Source organism: Loxodonta africana, chromosome 2 (assembly GCF_030014295.1).
Source record: "Loxodonta africana isolate mLoxAfr1 chromosome 2, mLoxAfr1.hap2, whole genome shotgun sequence".
Lineage (NCBI taxonomy): Eukaryota > Metazoa > Chordata > Mammalia > Proboscidea > Elephantidae > Loxodonta > Loxodonta africana.
In genome coordinates, this window is record NC_087343.1 from 20275839 (window position 1) to 20299095 (window position 23257).

The window sequence follows — 23257 nt, forward strand, 5'->3', positions numbered from 1 at the left end:
ATCATGAAGATGGCAAAGGACCAGGCAACATTTCAGCCTGTTATACACAAGGTTGTCACGAGTCTGAGCCATTCAATGGCAGCTGACAACAACGACAACGACAAATGTTCTGGTTGGAAGCAGTATCAATGAAAAGTCTGTTCTGGTTTTATGACCATTAAACAGGTAACTCTTCTGCTCTGCCCACGAACTTATACTCCTGGTTTCCACACCTTAATACAGACCCCCTTCACTCATCTGAAGGGCAAAGAAAGGAACCAAGTGCTTTGGGAGATTCAACCCTGCTTCCTTGAGGACATCCACCCTGATTTATGAACGTCACGCGGACGCCAACACCTCTTCTCACAGCCCGGCGGGTGAGCCCTGGCATCGCCTTCTCAGGACACAGCCGAGCACCAAGTCACACGACCTGGCTGCTATCACAGAGGCACCGTGCAACAACCCTGGGAAGGACGGCCTGCCATTCCGGGCTGAGTCCTCCACCCTCTGGAGCTGCTCTGCTTCCTTTGTTTTCGCTTATTAAAAAAAAATTTTATTGTGGTAAAACATATCTAATAAAACATTTGCCATTTCAACCATATTTACATGCATGATTTAGTGACATTAATTACAATCACCATGGTACTGCTCTGCTTACTTATACTCAATATGAACAATTGTACGTGACTCTTTTTCATCATTACCTTAAGTAGCTTGAGATCCTATAGGTTATTCTATTAAGATGTCTTTATAAAAATAACTCTCACAGCCTTTATTGCCATAGAACGGAGGAAGAAGGCCTGGCAATAGTCCAGGAGGTCAGAGAGGGGAAATGTGTTGGAGAAGAGATGACTCCATTTCTGCCTCCCCAGTAAAACCATTACCCCTTCCACTCTCATCTGTCTGATGAATTAACCCAGTTGTGTCTGCACAGTCTCTGAGATGTTGCCTAGGGCAGTGTCTGGCACCTCGCCTGAGGCAGATCCCTTACATGACATGGCCGAATGCCCTTAGGACCCACCCCCAGCACTCATGTTGGCTTCTAGACCTATACTAGACAAGTCCCAGTGAGCCCCCAAAGGTGAAGTACAAAGTGTGATCCAGGAGGCACGCTACATGGCCAGAGAACTGCTGGATTTTTCTAATTTGTACAAACAGAAACCTGGGGAGTTTGTGTGGGAATGGCTATTAAGAGTGTGGGATAATGGTGCAAGGAACATAAGGATGGACCATTCTGAGTTTATCGATATGAGCCCGCTAAGCACAGATGCTTCATTCAATGTTTCAGCTTGAGAGGTCAGAAAAGGATGTAACAGTTGATTTGGTTTGGTTGTTGAAGCACGGATTAAGTGGTGGACTACAGTAAATCAAGTTGAAATGCCAGACCTGCCTTCATGTGCTGTAGAAGGTATCTGAAGGCTTAGGGAAACTGGTATGTTAGAGAGGATTTATCAAGGTGGGTCCACAGATGAACTCATGGAGCGCCCAGAGGACACACTTTTCACCACAACAGAGAGGAACAAATTTGTGAGGGGAGTCCCAGCATCCTTGAAGACTGCTATCTTATAGAAGTCAGACTTGATAGTGGGAACTGCCCTAACTGAATTAAGACACGTAACTACAAATGATGCTGACTGGACCCTGTGGTGGTAAGGGCTAAGTGGCAGGACTTAATTGACAAAGACAAGGTGAGTGTGGTTACTGTAATGGACAGCAGAGTCAAAGCAGTACTCAGAATGGCGTTGGCTACTTAGTCATGGTGTCCCCAGGAGTGAAACAGATGGGAAGTCTACTAAATACTTAACTTGATCCGTACAAGCAGAAGAATTCTAGGTCAAGTGAACTGCAGCCCAACTAGAACCTCAAGAAGAGAGAGCCACGGCCCCTCAATTAGTTCCCAGGCTTGAATGAAGGGGGGCTGGGTCCCCTTAAGGAAGGACCCCACTGCACTACCAAAAATTTATACTGTTTATCTTTCTCCCTTTCTGTTAATCCCTTTCTCTAAAGGGATCTATGGCCTTTTACGAGTGGCTGTTCATTGGGGAAAAGGAAATAATCAGACTTTTCAGGGATTACTGGACATTGGCTGTGAACTGACACTAATTCCCAGAGATGCAAAATGTCCTTGTGGTCCACCAGTCAGAGAGGGGGCATATAGAGGTCAGGTTATTAACGGAGTCTTAGCACAGGTCCGTCTCACAGTGGATCCAGTGGGTCTCTGAACCCATCGTGTAGTGACTTCCCTAGTTCCAGAATGCATAACTGTAATACACATACTCAGCAACCGGCAGAAACCACACACTGGATCCCTGACACGTGGAATAAGGGCAGTTATGGTAGGAAAAGCAAGTGGAAGCCACTAGAGCTGCCTCTACCTAGGAAAATGGTAAACCAAAAGCAATACCATAGTGCCGGAGGTATTGCGGCAATTACTGCCACCATCAAGGACTTGAAGGATGCAGGGCTGGTGATTCCCACCACATCCCTATTCAACTCGTTTATCTGGCCTGTGCAAAAAATGGACGGGTCTTGGAGAATGACCTTGGATGATCGTAAACCTAACCAGGTAACTCCAGCTGCAGCTGCTGCTCCAGATGTGGTTTCATTGCTTAAGCAAATTAATAAATACATCTCGTGGTAACCTGGTATGAAGCTACCGATCTGGCCGATGCCTTTTGCTCAATTCTGGTTTCAAATGATCACCTGAAGCAGTTCGCCTTCTGCCAGCAAGGCCAGTAATACACCTTTACTGTTCTACCTCAGGGATGTATATATTCTCCAGCCTTGTCATAATTTAGTCTGCAGGGACCCTGATTGCCTTTCCCTTCCACAAGACATCACACTGGTTGGTCTATTACATTGAAGACATTACGCTGATTGGACCTAGTAAGGAAGAAGTATCAACAATTCCAAACTTATTGGTAAGATTTCCACGCTAGAGGTGGGAAATTAATCTGACAAAAACCTAGGCGCCTTCCACCTCAGTGGAATTACTAGAAGTCCAGTGGTATGGGGCATGTCGAGATATTCCTTCTAAAGCAAAGGATAAGCTGTTACGTCTGGCTCCTCTATCACTAAAAAGGAGGCACAGCGCCTGGTGGGTGTACTTAGATTTTGGAGGCCACAGATCCCTCATCTGGGAGTGCTACTCCGGCCTATTTATGAAATATCTCGAAAAGTTGCTAATTTTGAGAGGGGTCCAGAACAAAAGAAGGACCTGCAACAGCTTCAGGCTGCTGGGCAAGCCACTCTGCCCCTTGGGCCGTATGATCCAGCTGAGCCAATGGTGCCTGAAGTGTCTGTGGCAGATAGAGATGCTGACTGGAGTCTTTGGCAGCACAGATCCTTAGGATTCTAAAGCAAAGCCCTGCCAGCCTTTGCAGATAACTACTCTCCTTTTGAAAAACAGCTTTTGGCTTGTTACTGGACCTCAGTAGAGGCTTAATGCTTAACCGTAGGCCACCACGTCACCATGTGGCCTGAGCTGCCCACCGTGAACTGGGTGTTGTCTGACCCAGAGAGTCATAAATTGAGATGTGCATAGCAGCACTCTGTCATTAAACTGAAGTGGTATATACGAGATTGGGCCTGGGCAGGACCTGAAGGCACAGGTAAGCTGCATGAGGAAGTGGCCCAAGTGCCATGGTCACCACTCCTGTCACATCATCTGGCCTCTTCCAGTCTGATCATGGGGAGTGCCTTATGCTCTGCTGACTGAGGAAGAGAAAACTCGTGCCCAGTTTACAGATGGTTCTGTGCAATATGCAGGCACTACTCGAAAGTGGACAGTGGCACCACTACAGTCCCTTTCTGGGACCTCCCTGAAGGACAGTGTGAAGGGAAATCCTCCCAACGGGCAGAACTTTGAGCAGTGCACCTGGTTGCTTACTTTGCTTGTGTGGAGAAATGGCCAGATGTATGACTGTATACCGATTCATGGGCTGTGGCCAATGGTATGGTTGGATAGTTAGGTACTTGGAAGGACCAAGATTAGAAAATTGGTGACAAGAGGCACGGGGAAGAGGCATGTGGATAGACTTCTCTGAACGGGCCAAAGTAGTGAAGATAGTTGTCTCATGTGAAAGCTCACCAAAAGGTGACTTTGGCAGAGGAGGATTTTAACAATCAAGTGGATAGGATGATGTGTTGTGTGGAAAGTCATCCTCTTCGTGTAGTCACTCTAGTCATTGTCCAATGGGCTCATGAACAAAGTGGCCATGGCGGCAGGGATGGAGGTTATGCCTGGACAACATGGACTTCCATTCAACAAGGCAGACTTGGCTACAGCCACTGCTGAGTGCCCAGTCTGCCAGGAGCAGAGACCAACACTGAGTCCTTGATATGGCACCAGTCCTCGAGGTGATCAGCCAGCAAGCTGGTGACAGGTTGCTTACACTGGACTGCTTCCATCATGGAAAGGGCAGCATGTTGTTCTTACTGGGATACAATCTTATTCTGGGTAAGGATTCACCTTTCTTGCACACAATGTTTCTCCCAAACTACCATCTGTAGACTCACAGAATGCCTTATCCACTGTCATGGTATCCCACACAACATTGCCTCAGATCGAGGGACTCACTTCACAGCAAATGAAATAAGGTGATGGGCCCATGCTTATGAAATTCACTGGTCTTACCATGTTCTCCATCATCCTGATTCAGCTGGCTTGACAGAATCACGGAACGGCTTTCTAGACACAATTACAGTGCCAGCTAGGTGACAATACCTTGCAGGGTTGGGTCAATGTTCTCTAGGAGGCTGTATATGCTCTAAACCAGCATCCAATACACGGTGCTGTTTCTTTCCCACAGCCAGGATTCAGTTACTAGGGAGTGGCACTACTCACTAGTACCCCTAGTGACCCATTTGCAAAATTTTAGCTTCCTGTCCCCATGACCTATGCTCTGTGGATCTACAGGTCTTAGTTCCAAAGGGAGGAATGAGCCCATCTGGAGATACAATACAGATTCCATTGAACTGGAAGTTAAGAAGGCCACTGGGTCACTTTGCACTCCTTATGTCTCTGGATCAAAATGCAAAGAAGGGCGTTATCATATTGGCCAGTGTGACTGATTCTGGTTACCGAGAAGAAATTGGATGGATGTTGCATAATGGGGGTAAAGAAGAGTATGTCTGGAATGCAGGAGATCACTCGGGGTGTCTTAGTACTACCATGCCCTGTGCTTAAAGTCAGTGGAAAACTACAGCAACCCAATTCCAGCATGACTACCAATGGCCCAGACCCTTCAGGAGTGAAGCTCTGAGTCACCCTACCAGGCAAAGAACCACAGTCAGCTGAGGTGCTTGCTGAGAGTAAAGGGTATACGAAATGGGTAGTGGAAAAAGACAATTCTAAATACCAGTCACATGTGACCAGTTGCAGAAACAAGGACTGTAACTGATATGAGTATTTTTTCCTTTTTATTATATATGTATGCGTGCATATATATTGCAATTATTTTAGTTTTCTTCCCTCCCTCAAAAAATATCAGAGGTAAATGGGATCAGTATATTTTTGATTATACGTATGTTAGTTGTATCACGTTAGGCACAACTATGACTTCGGAATTGTCTTTATTTACAGACTGGGTATGGTTTAACAAGGGGTGGACTGTGATCGTTAAGATTGGATGTCAACTTGGCTGGGCCAGGATTCTCAGTGATTCTGTAGTTATGTAATGATGTAGTCTGGCAGTTATGTAATGATATAGCCATTCTCCATTTTGTGATCTGATGTAATCATCCTCCATGATGTGATCAGCCAATCGTTTATAAGGGGACTCTCCTCAGAGGCGTGGCCTACATCCAATATATATATATGGTAAAGCTTGCTAGCTCACTCTGGATCCTGCATCTGGTTCGTCATCATTTGAACTCCAGTTTTTGGGACTTGAGCCAGCAGCCTGCTGCCTGATCTGTCGATTCTGGGATTTGTCAGCTTCTGCAGCCCCATGGGCCAACAGTCTGTCATCTGACCTGCCAGTTTTGGTTGCTCTGCCCCTGCAAATACATGAATCAGGAGAAGCCTCCAGCCTGACCCATGGATATGGGACTTGTTAGTCTCCAAAGCAGCATGAGGCATTTCCTTCGGATAACTCTCTCTATATATACATTTATATATGCTTCACTGGTTTTGCTTCTCTAGAGAACCCAACCCAAGACAGTGGATGTCAAAAAGGTTTCCTGTCAAAGTTTCTGTCTAAACCAAGACGTGGAGGAGGAATTGGCTAAATAAGGAGTAGAAAATAAAATTCCAGGCAGAAGCAACCCCCATGAGTTACACCTTTGTACAATTCCCTCCCTTGGAATGTGGGCAGAACCTATGACTTGCTTTTAGCCAACACACTATGGCAAAGGTGATGGTTAGTCACTCCCATGATTCCATTATATTAGAGCCTGCCTTGGCAAAGCAGAGTGAGAGATTCGCCTGTTGACCTTGAAGAAGTAAGCTGTCAAGTTGTGAGGGGGTCACAAGGCAGGGAACTATGGGCGGCCTCGAGATTCTGAGAGCAGTCCCTGACTGACTGCCAACAAAACATGGGAACCTCGGTCCTACGACCACAAGGAACTGAATTCTACTAATGACCATGTTGGAAAAGGGCCTCAAACTCCAGAAAGGGACACATTCTGGCTGACATCATGATTGCTGCCTGGTGAGAGCCTGGGCAGTGGGCCCTGAGAAGCCACGCCCAGACTCCTGACCCATGGAAACTATGTTTTGGTAAATGCATGTTGCTTAACACCACTAAGTTTGGGGTCACTTGTTGCACAATAGATAGCTAATAAAATACCTCTGCATGCCATCCCCACCCTATTAAATGTGTACATCGTAAATCACCGAGTGGGACGTCTACTGTGCCCTTTTTCCTTGCTGAGCGGCCTCAACGTGATGCCTAAATACTTGGCAATGATCTCACATGAGTTCGACTGTAAGACATATTCTCTCTGCCTCCATTTTCCCTTTTTTTTTTTTAAATAAAGAAATTTCTTGGTTAGCAACTACATGATATGAGTGGAAAGAAAATGTTTCAGACTTTGCCCTGCTACATGGAGGTTCAAGAAGATCCGGCTTGAGGACCAGCTCTTACTTCTGGGGATGTACACATGCGTAGAGGTCTCCTCACAGCTATCTGCATTTCTGCGTCCTACATATCTCTGTCTTTCCTGTGGGGTAAGATATTGGTGGGGAGGGAATGGGGTGAAAAGCCAAATAAGCTTCAGGGCTGTTCTTTGGTACAGGGATAAGAGGTCATAAACCAATTTTATGGTCACTTTTTGGTGTTCAAGCCAGACTGCCTGCCTCTCATCTCGCGTCTTGAGTAACAACAGGTTAAAGACCTCAGCCATGCCAGCATGTTCAAAGAGTAGACTGGGATTTTGGTGACCTATGGGATTTCAGCATCTTCTGGAGATGGAGAGTGTGTGTGGGAAAAACAGCTAGGATTTGAATTATTCAAAGTTAGAAAGATCTATGGGTCCCTAGTTGGTACAAATGGTTAAAGCACTCAGCTGCTAATACAAAGATTAAAAGTTTAAGTCAATCCAGAGGAGCCTCGGAAGAAAGGCCTGGCAATCTACTTCTGGGAAAAAAAAAAACAACCATTGACAACCCTATGGGGCACAATTCTCTGACACACACACGGGGCCAGCTGCCATGAGTCAGTGTCCAGTCGATGGCAGCTGGTAGAAGGGTCTGAGGTCTCACTTGGTGGACTCTGGAAGCTGATCGGCACCGAGCTGTTTTATCAGTCAACAGCTGTTGCCTGCCTGGATGAATACACACACAGAAACACTTAGGATCAGACGCACTGGAGTTGCAATGAATCCCACTTACAATCATCGTGTTTTGGGGGTAGACCTTAGTAATAGGTGCCCCATGTAATGTTGCAGCGTGTAATTTGCTGATGTCATCATTATCTGTAAGTTTATAAGTAATGTTCCCAATGCCCAAAGACAAAGATGAGATTTATAAAAGATACTGATAAAAAGGCAATAATAATGAAAGTTAAAAAAAAAAAAAGAGGTATTCAACTTACATCAGAACTGACTGACGATGACAGAATCATAGGAACAAAACCTCTTCATAAGTTGGGGACTACCTGTATTTCAATGTGTTCCCTAACAAAAACAAGGGACCTGAAAAGTCAAGGACTTCAAATAGAATGGTAACTGCTTGGAAGACCAGAGGTTATGGTGGGCCTGATCACATGAGCATCTTGCAAGTGTTAACAGAACAACTGACTGGCAGGACCACCGAACACGCAGCCTGTGAGCACAGGTTAACACCGCCGAGGTGTCTGGTGGGGTTGTTCTTTCCCCACAGCACTACCTTCGTCTTCCCCAGCTGCCACTCGCTGTTGGAGGCGTCATAGAGCTGCAGCAGGGCGGTGCACTTTCCCCGAACGTCCTCGGGCAGAGTCAGGTTCCTCATCAGCACTTTATACCTACAATACAAAGACGCATGGTGTCACCTCGGGCTGTGATTCCCTGTTTGCCAAATCCCTTTGGAAAATACAAGGATCCAGGCAGCTCCCTCTTGCCTTTTGTAGAAGTCCTGAAAAGGTCTTCGGACTGCGTACCCAGCCTTTCGGATCCTCACTGTCTCCAGCATCCCAGAGTATCGCAGCTGGTTGAGCACAACCGCTTGGTCAAACTGGTCTGGCATCTAAAACACATAAAAAGGTAAGTAGAAAAAGTTAACAAGGCTACCTCCATTACTGTTTTACTGACATGCATGCCTTTGAGCCTGAGTGCACACGTGCGTGCACACAGGCACACGTGAGAATTTTGAAAATACACAAAAACAGAATAAGAGATAAACCACCACATACCCCTCACCCAGTTTACCCAGAATCTCCCTGTGTACATCTTGCCCCAACTATGAGATCATTTACTTTTTCCCACTGTATAGATAAGAGGAGCCCTGGTGGCGCAGTAGTTAAAGTGTTTGGTTGCTAACCCAAAGGTAATCGGTTCAAATCCACCAGCGGCTCTGCAAAAGAAAGACGTGGCAGTCTGCTTCCTTTAAGATTTACAGTCTTGGAAACCCTATGGGGGGTTCTACTCTGTCCTGTAGGGTCACTTTGAGTCAGAATTGACTTGATGGGTATGGGTTTGGTTTTTGGACTGTGCACACACACACACACACAAACGTTGTTGTTGTTAGGTGCTGTCAAGTCGGTTTCGACCCATAGCGACCATACGTACGATAGAATGAAACGCTGCCGGTCCTGCACCATCCTCAGGATCCTTGCAAAGTTTGAGCCTATTGCTGCAGTCACTGCGTCAAACCTGTCTGCCATGCTTCCACCATCACAGCAACACGTAAGCACCCGCAGTACAACAAACTGACAGATGCACGGGGCCACACACACACGCGCATATACATATATATTTTATTTTTGCTGTTGAGAATATACACAGCAGAACCTACACCAATTCATTAATTTCTACATGTATAATTCAGCTACACTGATTATGTTCTTCGAGTTGTCCAACCATTCTCACCCTTCGTTTCCAAGCTGGTCCTCCCCCATTAACAAAAACTCACTGCCCAGTAAGTTCCCTATCTAATCTTTCAACTTGCTGTTGTCAATTTGATCTCATATAGATAGATCCTGAAAGGGTATAATGCTCGAGATAGACATTCTTTGCTAGTTAACTGTTTTTTGGTTTTGAGAAAACTTCAGGGAATATTATTGGTTTAAGGTTTAAAGATTATCTCAGGGCAACAGTTTTAGAGGTTCATCCAGCCTCAATAACTCCAGAATTTCTGGAGTCCATGAGAATTTGAAATTCTGTTCTGCATTTCCCACCTTTTGATCAGGATTCTGCTATAGAATCTTTGACTAAAATGTTCCGTGATGGTAGCCAGGCACCAGCCAGCTCTTCTGGTCTCAGGGCAAAGGAGACAGTTGCTCATGGAAGCAATGAGCCACACATCCCATTTGCTCCTCCCATTCCTGACTCTCCTTCTTCCTGAGTTGCTCCAGGCAGATAGAGACCAACTGTTGTGCCTTGGATGGCAGCTCACAAGCTTTTAAGACCCCAGGAGCTACGCAAGGAACTAGGAGGTAGAACAGAAGCACTAAACACATTATTAGGCCAATTAACTGGGATGTCCCATGAAGCCCATGACCCTAAACCTCCAACCCAAGGAACCGAATCCTGTGAAATGTTTGTACATAAGCAGCCTCAGCAGCTGTTCTTGTGTTGTTCTTGTAAACATACCTATCACTCAACTTTTTATAGATGTCCACTTCGTGACATCAGCTACAAGAACTGGCTGTGCGACCCTTAACCAATGCTATTTTTCCATCACTGTAAACCAAGTCAGTGCTCCATAACCAATAACTCCCACTGTATATTCTGAAGTCCTAAACCCAGTGCCGTCGAGTCGATTCCGACTCATAGCGACCCTATAGGACAGAGCAGAACTGCCCCACAGAGTTTCCAAGGAGCGCCTGGCATATTTGAACTGCTGACCCTTTGGGTAGCAGCTGTAGCACTTAACCACTACACCACCAGGGTTTCATTCTGAAGTCCTAGACGTCACATAAAGGAGCCCTAGTGGTGCAATGCTTAAGCGCTCAGCTGCTAATTGATAGGTCAGCAGTTCAAACTCACCTGCTGCTCCATGGGAGAAAAGTCCTGGGGATCTACTCCAGTAAAGATTAAAAAAGAGAATAAAATGAAAGATTATGGCCTAGAAAACCCGATGGGGCAGGTCTTCTCCATCACATGGGGTTTCTATGAGTCAAAATCGACTCCATGGCACCTAACAGACATCAGAGCATCTCATTTGTAAATACTTCAGTATGTGTCGCTTTCTAACATACCCACAACGCCACGATCCCATTTTTTAAAAATACTCATCATCCCTTAATATTAATCAGTGTTCAAATTTCTGATTGTCTCCCAAATATCATAAATATACCACCATTTTTAAATCTACTTTTCTCCCAAAATCTAAAGCGCCATACAAATACCACTTTATTTACTTTTTCAACTTTCTATGAAAGGCATCGTTTTTAGACACACACACACACCCATACCCAAGGATAAATACAAATTGAAATAAAAGGGTTTAAATTCCTCTGGTGAAAATAAGGGGAGAAGGCTCCCCTCCTCCCTTGTCCTTTTATGATTCATTTTAGATTACCTTATAATTGTAATTTTTTTTTTCTCTGAAAAGTATGTAAATCTAAGCTGTCTCCCTGTCTGGCAGCTCCCTCTTTGAAATGTAACTTCAGGTCATTCTCTCCTACTTTCTCGTTTTTTTGAGGAAAGAGATTAGCAGTCCCTCAAGCGGCCCTACGTCCAGTCATAAAGATATTAGGAAATTAACAAGATTATTTTGAAACCACAAACGTGATGTGTTGTATCAGCTTAGCTATAAAACTGTTAAGATTGGTTTCTGTCTTCGCAATCTCTTTAGCGGATTGCCTATGATGCATTTCTTTTTCTTCTATTTTTCTGGAGATTTTCTGGGTCAAGGGTAGAATTTGCTTTTAGTAACTTTTCAGCAACAACAACAACATACATCAGCAATGCTAGTCAATGGAGAAAAGAAAAAATAAAAAAAGACTTTACATTTCCTCCATTTCTAGTCAAAAAAAAAAAAAAAAGGAGAGCTCAATACCATTATCACAAGATAAAGAAATAAGAATGTTAATCTATTTAAAGATAGAGGAAAATCAAAGCAAGACTTGTTCTAAAATGTATCCTCTTATCTGCTCCCTTGCCAAACAAACTGGCAATGCTGCCACAATAGTTTTTCAGGGTAAAGTAGGAAAACTAGGCCACTTGCAACTTTCCAGAGGGTGATTTTTTTTTTTTTAAATCCAACCACCTAATCCCTTTCACTTAATTTGTACTTTGTTACTATACAGAGCAGTGGATAAAGAAACTGAAAACTGGGGTCACAGGATGCAAGCAAATAGTTAAAAAGTATAAAAAAAAAAGTGGCTTAATTTGTGACCTTTAAGAATCAATTCTACATTGAAATCATTAACACAAAACCAGGCTTAAAGCCATGCAACTCTGCCCACTTTCAGAAATAGCACAAATAAAATTAAAGAATGTTCTTCAAATCTCCTAGATTTATTCAGCAGCTGTCATCATCGCTAGTGGATGGACTTCCATTTAATTTTTCCCACACTGTCGTCAAATTGTCTTTATTCAGCAGTTTTCTAACCGAGTATAGCCAACAAATTAGGGCATGAACATACAAAGAACTGTGGTGCTTGGATTCTCAGTTATTTGAAATGCACTTAGGAAAGTGATAAAAGGATAAAAATATGCAAACAGAATTACCCTTTTTTTTTCCTTTACCCTTATACCATATTTTAGAATGAAGAAAACTGGCAGTGGGGGAGTGGGAAGGAGCAAATCCTTCTGAAGGTATTTTATTAAAATGGTTCTGTTGTATTTACTTGGAAATAAAATCAGACCATTAAGCAATCTACAAAGACAAGGGTGCAACTAACCAGCGAAATGTTCCAACTTAATATTTAACCATCTGATGCTCAAGGACTTTTAATTTAAAATCTCTCTGAAGCTTTTACTGTTTTTAACCCTTACTCTTTTCCTTCCTTATTTTCTTCTATTCTCTACTTAACAAAGTCATACAAATCCCCTGCTTAGCACTAGAGATACGAAAACATCCTAAAAGATATTACTTAAAATGGACGTCCCGTCCAGAAAGTTCGGCAACACTTACCATCTTCCAATCTCTCCTAGGACACCCCACCGTCAGTGTGGCTATTCAGGCCAAAATTCATATGGAAAACAACTGCCTCACTGACCTTTCCCCCACAGCCAAAGACACTGAACAATAATGAACACCATTCCTGTGCTTTAAAAGTGCTCCGTCACCATGGCAACCCCTTCCACTCTCGGGCTAATTAGTGTGGTGTGGTTGTAGGATTTGATACAGCCCAGGGAGGGGAGGAGAGAGCCAGGGCTGGCTACTTGCAGGTTCCCATTGCGATTGTATTTCTGCCTCTTCACAGTAATTTAACCAGGGGGTAAAAAAAAAAAAAAAAAAAAAGGGTAGGGGGATCTATAGGCTGATTGTTACCCTGGGCAACCAGACTGCAATTGCCAGGGGGGAACCACCTGTATTTCCATTGGTGGTTCTGTTTTTAGTTTCAACCTCCTTTTCTGGTGAATTTAATGTTCAAAGATGACACAGCTGGAGGCCACACGAGTAACAACTTAAAGGCATTTTTCCTTTCAAAATTCACTCCAGCACTCCAGTCTCTACTGAGTTCATGCTCGCAAAGACTTCCTGTAGTGCACTAAGTGAGGTTTTGATGGCACCAAATAGGCTGGATTTTGGAAATAACAGCCATAAGCCCACTGCCCTTGAGATTCCAACTCAAAGCGACCCTATAAGACAGAGTAGAGCTGCCCCATAGGGTTTCCAAGGAGCAGCTGGTGGGTTCAGGCTGGTGAATTCAAACTTCTCACCTTTTGGCTGAGCTCTTAACCACTGTGCCACCAGGGCTCCAGCGACCCTATAAAACCAAAAAACCAAACCCACTGCCACTGAGTTGATTCTGACGCATAGTGACCCCGTACGGTTTTCGAGGCCATAAACCTCTACGGAAGCTGACTGCCACATCTTTCTTCTGGGGAGCCGCTAGTGGTTTTGAACTGCTGACTTTTTGGTTAGCAGTCCAGCGACCCTGTAGAACACAGTAAATCTGTCCCACAGGGTTTCCAAGGCTGTAATCTTTAGGGGAGCAGATCACCAAATCTTATTTCCATAGAGTGACTGGCGGATCGAACCACCCACCTTACAGTCAGCAGCCGAGTGCCTCAGCCATTGTGCCAACAGGATTCCTCAACAGCCATAAACCAGGGCCATTATGGCACCACAATGTGGTCTTGTTCCATTTACTGAGTATTTATTAAACATCTACTATGTGTAACTCAGTGGCCCTGTAAGAACTGCCCCATAGCATTTCTAAGACTGTAAATCTTTATGGAAACAGACTGCCACATCTTTCTCCCTTGGAGCAGCCAGTGGGGTCAAACTGCCGACTTTTTGGTTAGCAGTCGCTGTGAGTTGGAATCAACCATACACGAGAGACCTGAGTTCAGTTCTTGGCCAATGTGCCTCGTGCACGACCACCACCTGTCCATCAGTGGAGGCTTGTGCGTTGCCATGACACTCAACAGGTTTCAGCAGAGCTTCCAGACTAAGACTGACTAGAAAGAAAGATCTGATGACCTACTTCTGAAAACCATACGGATCACAATGGTCTAATCTGAAGCTCACGCGGATAGTGCAACTAACCTTACAGAGAGGGCTTAATGTATTAGGTATTATCTGTACTTGTGTTACTATTTATGGGGCATTGTTGTTGTTAGGTGCTTTTGAGTCGGTTCTGACTCATAGCAACCCTATGCACAACAGAACGGAACACCGCCGGGTCCTGTCTCATCCTCACAAGTGTCGTTATGCTTGAACCCACTGCTGCAGCCACTGTGTCAATCCATCTCATTGAGGGTCTTCCTTTTTCGCTGACCCTCTACTTTACCAAGCATGATGTCCTTTCCTAGGGACTGATCCCTCCTGACAACATGTCCAAAGTATGTGAGACTTATTATGGGGTATACCTCTACCCTATTCAACTTAAACACAAACCAACCAACCTTACCTTTTCTAACCTTATAGAGAAGACGTACTCTATCAGGTATATTTGTCGTATTTGAATTACCATTATGGTAAACACCTCCACCCTATTCAACTTAAACACAAACAAATTTTACCTTTTGAGAACCCCTCTTCAATTGAAGTTAAAGACCCCTTAAGAGCTTACCAAAAGTCAATAATGTTAGCTTAACAGAATGGCATTCCCAGCTGTGTATCAGCTGTGAAAGCTTTAGCACTGGATGTCCTTGCCTGTATTAATTAACAATGATGACTCTGCTAGGCACCTCAAACTTTATTTGCTTTCTTTGCTGCGTCAAGCTCTGAAAAGGACTTAGTAAGCATTGTTGGAGAAGCAGTGTAGCATGCTCTGAGCAGTTTTTACACACACGGTTACTAAAGCAATCTACTTTTCCTGATCTTGAACATGCAGCAAACAAAAACCAGCTGAACTAGTGACAAAGTACTCACTTCAGTCGTTTTACTCCGGGCTTGTTATTTTACACCGTTGTTACCACTTGCTAATTTCCGCATCGTGAGAAGAGAAGCTATTTTTTCCCCGGAGCAGCAGCAAGTGCCAGGTGAGGAACAGGAAGGAACACAGTTCCCTGCCCTGCCTTGCACAAGTGGAGCTGTGAGCCAGTCCCGGAGGTCAGATTATGGAGTCTGGAAATTTCTCACTCACCAAGGACTGCCAGCAAACCACACCCCTCCCGGGACTGACTAAGTTATCACCCTAAGCCAAGGAAACCCGAACTAAATTAAAGCTGGCCGCTGTTGCAGTTAAATCAGGTCCACACAAACCTCAGCTAAAACTAAAAGGAAAAACGTGACTATAAATTACTCACACACACACACAAACACATACAGTAACATCTTCCCAAGGCATTGCTTTGGTCACACTGTACCTCTGTTGACAGACATCCAGCATACACCAAGTTAAGACAAAAGCCTCAATCTTACACTCTAGGCCTTACAATACGCCTGTCTTCCCTGTCAACATGCCTCTTGTTAGGTGCCTCTGAGCCAGCTCCGACTCACGGCAACTCCATGTGTCACAGAACGAAATGGTACCCAGCCCTGCACTGTCTTCATGATGGTTAGTATGTTAAGTCTATTGCTGCAGCTATTGTGTTAGTCCATCTCAATGAGGGTTTCCCTCGCCTTCGCTGGCCCTCCATTTTACCATATATTATGTCCTTCTCCAGCAATCCGTCCCTTAAATGACACGTCCTAAGTAAGTCAAAGCCTTGGGCAATATTCTGTGATCCACAAGATTTTCACTGGCTAATGTGCAGAAGCAGATCACCAGGTCTTGATTCCTAGCCTCTCAGTCTGCAAGCTCTGCTGAAACCTGTCTACCATGGGTGACCCTGCTAGCATTTCAAATACTGGTGACGTAGGTTCCAGCATCATAGCAGCATGCAAGCCACCGCAGTACAACAAACTGACAGATGGGTGGTAGAAATACGCCCCTATATTTTAGTTAAATGTTTTTCATTCAATTATATATACCTTGAGTGGTTTCTGGACTAAAACCCTCATTTCTTGTCTTCAGCTAGGCTGAAGGGAATCTCTACCTGAAATGTCCTCCTAATATAATATCTCTGTTCGGTGTGGTAGATCTTTTAGGTGTCTCTCAAAGGCTCCTTCCTCCACAAGAAATGGCTCTTGATGTCTTCACCAGCGCCATCTGTGGCCGCCCCCTTCCCTGGATTGCCAGCACATGTTATATTTGCACTGTGATATGATCTTGGCATGATCTTCCTTGTGTCACATATTTTTGCATATTCATTATGTACAGCCATGTCAATTCCTGCTGAATTTTTTGAATTTCTGAATTCATTCAGCTGCCCGGCACATATACTATCGCATTGCATTATAAAACCAGGTTTCTGCTTATAGCTGTTTCTAATGTGTTTGTTTAATTAACACTGAACAGTTTTTACCTCTATTATAGAACTTGGAGAAAAAAAAATTTTGGTATTGTTGTTTAAAATAAAAAGCACCAGGGCTTCCTGGAGAAATGGTTAATTTTAGGACTGGGACAGGATATACACACAAGCCCAGAGTGTCCTGTAGTGCCAGGAAGTAAGGATGAGCTAAATGCACACACAGAATTTCAAATCCAGTAGGGTCATCCACGTGAACAGGTTTCAGTGGAGAATCTAGACTAAGACAGACTAGGAAGAAAGGCCTGGTGATCTGCTTCTGAAAATTAGCCAATGAAAACCTTATGGATCACAACAGAACACTGCCTGATACGGTGCTGGAAGGTGAGCCCCTAAGGCTGGAAGGCACTATACAACGGCCGCAACAATGGACTCAAACATGGCAACAGTCATGAAGATTGCACAAGACCAGGCAGTGTTTTATTCTGTTATTATAGAGTTGCCATGAGTTGCAGTCTACTCGATAGCAACTAACAGCAACAAAAAGAGGTAGGTATTATCATTATCCCCATTTGACAGATGCATAACCTGAGGCACAGAGAGGTTAATTAACTTCCCAGAGTCACAAAGCTCAGGCGCCAGAATTCAAACACAGTCAATGTGAGGCCAACACTAACACTCTGACCCACTAGCTACCCTGTTCTTCCTAAAAGATGCGAACTCAGGACAGGAGGTGTTCCTGTAGTTCAAAAGTACTCATTCTTTAACAATGGAGTTCATTTCCTCGTACATTTTTTTCTGAATATTCTTGAATGAAATTCATCACAATAGCTATCTTGGTGGCACACTTTAAGCCAAAACAGAAATCAACTTCTGAGGACTAAAACCCAAATGAGACAATACAATTATTTGGAGCAAGGGTTGGCAAACTACAGCCGGGGAGCCAAATCCAGCCTGCCACCTGTTTTTGTAAATAAAGTTTTATTGGAACACAGCCATACTCATTCATGTACAAAATGTCTATGGCTGCTTTGTCCTACAATGCCAAGGCCTAAAATATTTACTGTCTTCCCATTTGCTGGAGATGTGTGTGACTCCTGAATTAGAGAATAAGGTCGGGCAATTAAGACGTTCAAATAGAACAAAGTGAGCTTTGCTGTAAATGTAATTATTCACCAGATTGCAAGGACTCTACGGAATAAATGTAAATCACCTTTTAAATAATTCTTATACTTATTATATGCTGAAATTATAACATTTTTGGATAAACTGGCCTAAATAAAATATGAAAAATGCATTTAACTTATTTTACACTTTTAAATGTGGCTATTAAAAACTTTTGAAGTACATAAATGGCTCATATTATTTTTCTACTACTGGATGGTGTTGCCTCAAGAAATCAGTCTATATAAGGACTTGGGGGATGAAAGAACCATAATGCTTAAAATTATAGTTTCATTGGCATTTTGTGATATCTACAGCATGATTTATATAAACAGTCAGACTATTTTACTACAGGGTTTATCTATTATTGTATACTACCTATTATTCAAAGATATTAAGCAATACCCACATAAATAATATGAATAGTTATTCACGAGGCTAATGACTATGTTTTTAATGACTCTGAACAGGGCTTTGAAATCTAAGTGTTCTGGTCCGAAACGCCTGCTGAGAATTTGCATTTCCACCCCAGATATTACTGAATCCGAATCTACATTTTAATAAGATCCCTAGGTGATTTCTTATGTATAGCTTCCCGGGATCTTGTTAGAAATGCAAATTCTCAGCAGGGGTACGAAGCGGAAGGAAGCAGTTCAAAACCCTGCTCTGGATAGATATATCAGACTTGACAAGTTTCCCTTAACTTAAAGTATGAAATTGTTTTAAAGGTCAAGATGATGCTTCTCAAAACAAAACAGATTTTAATTTTCTGATAAATTTGCATTCAAATGAGTTTCTAAAGACATTCCAAAAGATTCCTAAGTCAGTAATATGTACTTCTTTCAACAAACCAATGGTACCCCACATCTTGATGCCTATGGTAACGATGAAAAGGGTGCGGTGGGGGAGCAGGGGCGGTTTGTAATAAAGCAAGACAGAAAAGACCGAAATGGGTGCACACACACGCTGATACTCCATTCTTCCCCAAAACTGCCCTGTAAATGCTGGGATGTGCTCAGCACAAGCACGTTCTCTTTAATTGTGTCTGTGGGACGTTTCCGTATTTGAATCTTAGCCACCATTGTGCCACGTCACATACTTGTTTCCGACAAACTGAACATCTGGTCAAATGTTTCCTTGAGTTACAATAATACAGCCCCGTTCTCCTTGAGAGCTTCTTTCTTCCATTCTTTCCTCCCTTCCGGTTTCCTGCCTTTCACAACCAGCCTTGCACCTGTTGCTCTGACTTTTCTCCCCCTTCTGATGGCCATGTGTTTTAATGTCACACACAGGAGGGCTTCCTTCTCTCCTCTCCAGCACACAAGTCACCGCCTAGCTAACCAAAAGATTGGTGGTTCAAAGGCACCCAGCGGCTCTGCTGGAGAAAATACCTGGCCATCTGCTCCTGTTAAGATTACATACAGCCTAGGAAACCCTATGTAGTAGTTCTACTCTATCCTACAGGGTCAGTCACTATGAGTCACAATCAACGGCGTACAACAACTGAAAGACAAGTGACGGTCCCCTTCCTGAATTAATAACAGTGAAATAGTAAACAACGGTATCTAATCTTTAAATGTGGATTACTATTTACCAAGGATTTTCAATATCTTAATTAAATCTCACAAGACCCCTATTAAAGCAAACGGAAAAGGCAGAAATATTATTCTATTATATACATTTGTTGTTGTTTGCTGCCGTTGAGTTGGCCTTGAGTAACAGCAACTTCACGTGTGATGAGATGGGATCAGTGTGATCCATGGGGTTTTTATTGGCTGATTCTTAGAGCAGATTGCCAGGTCTTTCTTCCTAGTTTGTCTCAGTCTGGAAGCGCTGCTACAACCTAAGCAACATGCAAGCCTCCACTGACAGATGGGGGTGGGGGTGGGGGTGGAGGTAGCTGCACTTGAGGTATGTGGGCTCTGTTAGAAACTTGACAGCATTCTGACATGACCACATCGTTTTTATTGTATTTTTCAAAAGTGCAAGCCTGCAACTATCTGACAATAAAACAACTGCTCTTGCAACATGTATAGTATTAGTTTGAGAAACGCCATTCCAGAAGGTTCCAATCTCAATTTTGATGAACTCATTAGTGTGCACATAAATCTACTGTTATTACAATATCGTTCGTTAACTTTGAGTGAAGTATCAGACTTGTTTCTCTTTCTCCTGTTTAGCACCCAATCATGCTGAATGGATAAGGAACTGTATTTACTTAAATCCTTCCTCCAAAGGGTCCCAAGGGTAAAACATCTATTCATGAAAGCTGAAATCACATCCTTATTGGAAGCTCTCCAAACTCTACACAAGGTAAAATCCAAACATTTTTCTCTCTCCATTCCCTCCTCTCCTCAGCAGAAGGTTGATTCTCTAGCAGGGTCCAGCAACCATGGCTTGTTTATGTATCTTCAGCGGCATTCAGGGCACAGTCCTGGGGATCAACCAGAATCAGTCCAAGCCAACCCTGCAAACCCATCCACCTTTGCCAGATACCTACTTTCCTGGCTTCCTGTGGCGTGAGGCTTAGCCACGGGATCAGTTCTGACCCAGTTCCCTGAGCCCAGCAAAGATGCCAAGACCAGTGAGACAAGAGGCTAAGGCTACTGAGGGGCTGCTGGGAAAGACTGTCCTTCCTCATGGAAGAACAGCCCCGGAGAGGAGCCCCTTTTGGTCCAGGTCCTCTGACCCTCTCAGGAGTGAAAGTCTGTCCCTACAGAAAGATGAAAACATTTATTTGCTTTGTTCAGAGATGCACGCCAAGGGTGAAGGACAGTGCCTGGCATCTGAGGTACTCAACATCTGTTGACAGAGATGAAGGAGGTTGCTCTGTGAGGATATGATGGCTACAGCTATGGCAGTCATTTTGTAACCTCAAAGGAAGAGCCAAGTGACTCACAGAGGCACAGATACAAAGCCCTGACACAGGGGAGGCTCTGAACAAACGTTCTTATTAAACGTAATAATTATATGTATTAATTGTGTAGATCACTGTTGGCTGAGTTTTTCTTTGTCTTACCACTGAACAGTCGGAATCTGCCCAGAGAAAGGCTAAGGGGGTAGCCAGTGCGTGTGCCATACTTGTGTAGGCTGTTGGTAAGTGGAAGTGGTCAGGTGGAAGAAGGGCAGGATTACCCTTGGGGAGGGGATGCCATTAGGAAAGGACATAGATTCCAAAGAGGTCAAGTTCCACCCAGATAATGCAATGTTAGTGTGTCGTTTTAAGGACTCTGCAGTCATCACCTGAGTCCTGAAAATCTCCAGAGGGCAAATCAGTATGGGACAGAGGTCAACAGTGCAGATGTGAGCTGGTACCTTATGCGAAAGGAGCCAGACAACAAAGAACAATGATCAGTTCAAATCCAGGCCAGAGGAATCAAGGCCAAAGACAGAATATATGGACTCAGGTTCCCTGGCCACAGTGAGAATTACTAGGTTGTGGCCTCTTCTGAGGCAGCCCTGGTGGTACAAACAGTTTGTGCTTGACTACTAGCCTAAAGGCTGGTGGTGTGAATCTACTCAGCAGCCCTGTGGAAGAAAGTCCTGGCAATATGCTTCCTTAAAGTCAAGAAAACCCCACGGAGCAGTTCTACTCTGCAACACACGGAGTCACCATGAGTCGAAATCAGTTCCACGGCAACAGTTTGGTTTTGGGCTTTTTGCCTTTGGAGACGGCCAAATGCCCAGGTGGACTAGGATAGGGGTGGGTTAGGATCTTAGCACTCAACACGCAGGCACCTGACAAAGGAGGAAGGCTGAGAGAAATGGTATGCTGTGGAAGAAGGAGGACGAGCTGGCTGAGGATGGATGTTCTCAGTCCTTTGGTGAATCATACAGTGAGGTCACCTGCTGGAGCGGGGAGGGGAGGTCGGGTTGAGGAGTGTGGGAAGGCATCGTGGGATGGAGTCCGTGAACAGCAGGCAGGCTTCCGGTGAGGACAGCACAAATGTGTGGTGGGATCCATCAAAACACATTTCTTGATATTCTCTAGTACAACCGTGGAATCCAGGATGCAGAGAAGAGTGTGGGCCCGGTCCAAGACAAGCTGACCACTGGACAAAAGACAGATCAGCGAGGCCAGGGATTTTAGATCCCTCAAGTTCATGATGAAATGGCTCGGCATCTCCTCCGTGACCTGGGAGGCTGTTATATGCTTGTGCTCACTTGGTGATAATTCAAAGCTCTACACTTGTGTTCTGGGCACTTTTTAATATGGACTAAGTGAACAAACTAAAACTAAAAGCACTTACTGATATTGATCAAAGACCCTCCAGTATGGATTATGACTCAACATAAAGAAAACAAAAATCCTCACAACTGGACCAATTAGAAACATCACGATAAATGGAGAAAAGACTGAAGTTGTCAAGGACTTCATTTTACTTGGATCTATAATCAACACCCATGGAAAGAGCGGTCAAGAAATCAAAGGACACATTGCATTGGGCAAATCTGCTGCAAAGCACCTCTTTAAAGTGTTAAAAAGCTTGCACTTTTTAAGGTGCACTTGGCCCAATCCAGGGTGTTTTCAATGGTCTCATATGCATGTGAAAGCTGGACAAAGAATGAGGAAGACCTAAGAAGAATTTATGCCTTTGAATTACGGTGTTGGTGAAGAATACGGAATATGCTACAGAATGCCAGAAGGAACAAATCTGTCTTGGAAGAGGTACAGCCAAAAAGTTCCTTAGAAGCGAGGATAATGAGACTTCGCTCTTGTACTTTGCACATATTATCAGGAGGGATCAGTCCCTAGAGAAGGGCATCAAGCTTGGTAAAGTACAGGGTCAGTGAAAAACAGGAAGACCCTCAATGAGATGGATTGACACAGTGGCTGCAACAATGGGCTCAAACACAGCAACAGTTGTGAGGATGGCGCAGGACTGAGCAACGTTTCGTGCTGTTGTGCGTGGAGTCAGAACTGACTCTTCAGCACCTAACAACAACGATTAAACAAAATTTAAAGGCTCACCAATAAATCCAACTGTGTCAAAGAAATAATGAAATTGCAAAGGGGGCTCACTGGGAGACCAAGAGAAACCGAGGGACTGAGTGGTCTGTGCAATGAAAAGCAGCCAGTTCATCAGAACAAGACAGTGAAATGATGGAAGGATAAGAGACAGGGTTAGAGGGCAAATGCTAAATAACAAAGAGGTCATATAAATTTTAAATTAATGAAGCAGTATTTTGTGAGTCAATTAAAATATGTTGAAAGAGTTTCAGAGAGAGAAAAACACACACACACAAAACACAAAACATTTGTTATAACACAAAAAGCCAACAGAAGGTCTAATTCTTAGCATAAATTTCATATGGAAATCTCTGCAGAGCATCCTCTTGGGTATGATCTGTTGCCCTTTTATCTAATGAACCTAATTAAGCCTTTTTATCTTGCTAAACTAAACCTCAAGCTCTCTCTATTCATCACCATTCTATTTCTTACCTCTTTGTCCGCCATATCGAACAGGTCACTGTCTCCTTTATTCAGACTTGTTCTGAAAAATCATGCTGAGAAATACAAATTAGGAGGGCAGCTGTTTCTTTGTAGATGGTGGCAAAT

General features: G+C 43.8%; 1 protein-coding gene across 1 annotated transcript in view; it reads right to left on the reverse strand.

Moving 5' to 3' along the window:
* MYO10 (myosin X) overlaps window positions 1-23257 on the reverse strand; it is a 282989-nt gene that overhangs the window by 46316 nt on the left and 213416 nt on the right. Inside the window, exons 20-21 of the mRNA XM_003407874.3 lie at window positions 8520-8644; window positions 8309-8423 (exon numbers count right to left, since the gene is read on the reverse strand). Coding sequence (XP_003407922.3) covers window positions 8309-8423; window positions 8520-8644 — 240 coding nt within the window. The remainder of the gene's footprint in view (window positions 1-8308; window positions 8424-8519; window positions 8645-23257) is intronic.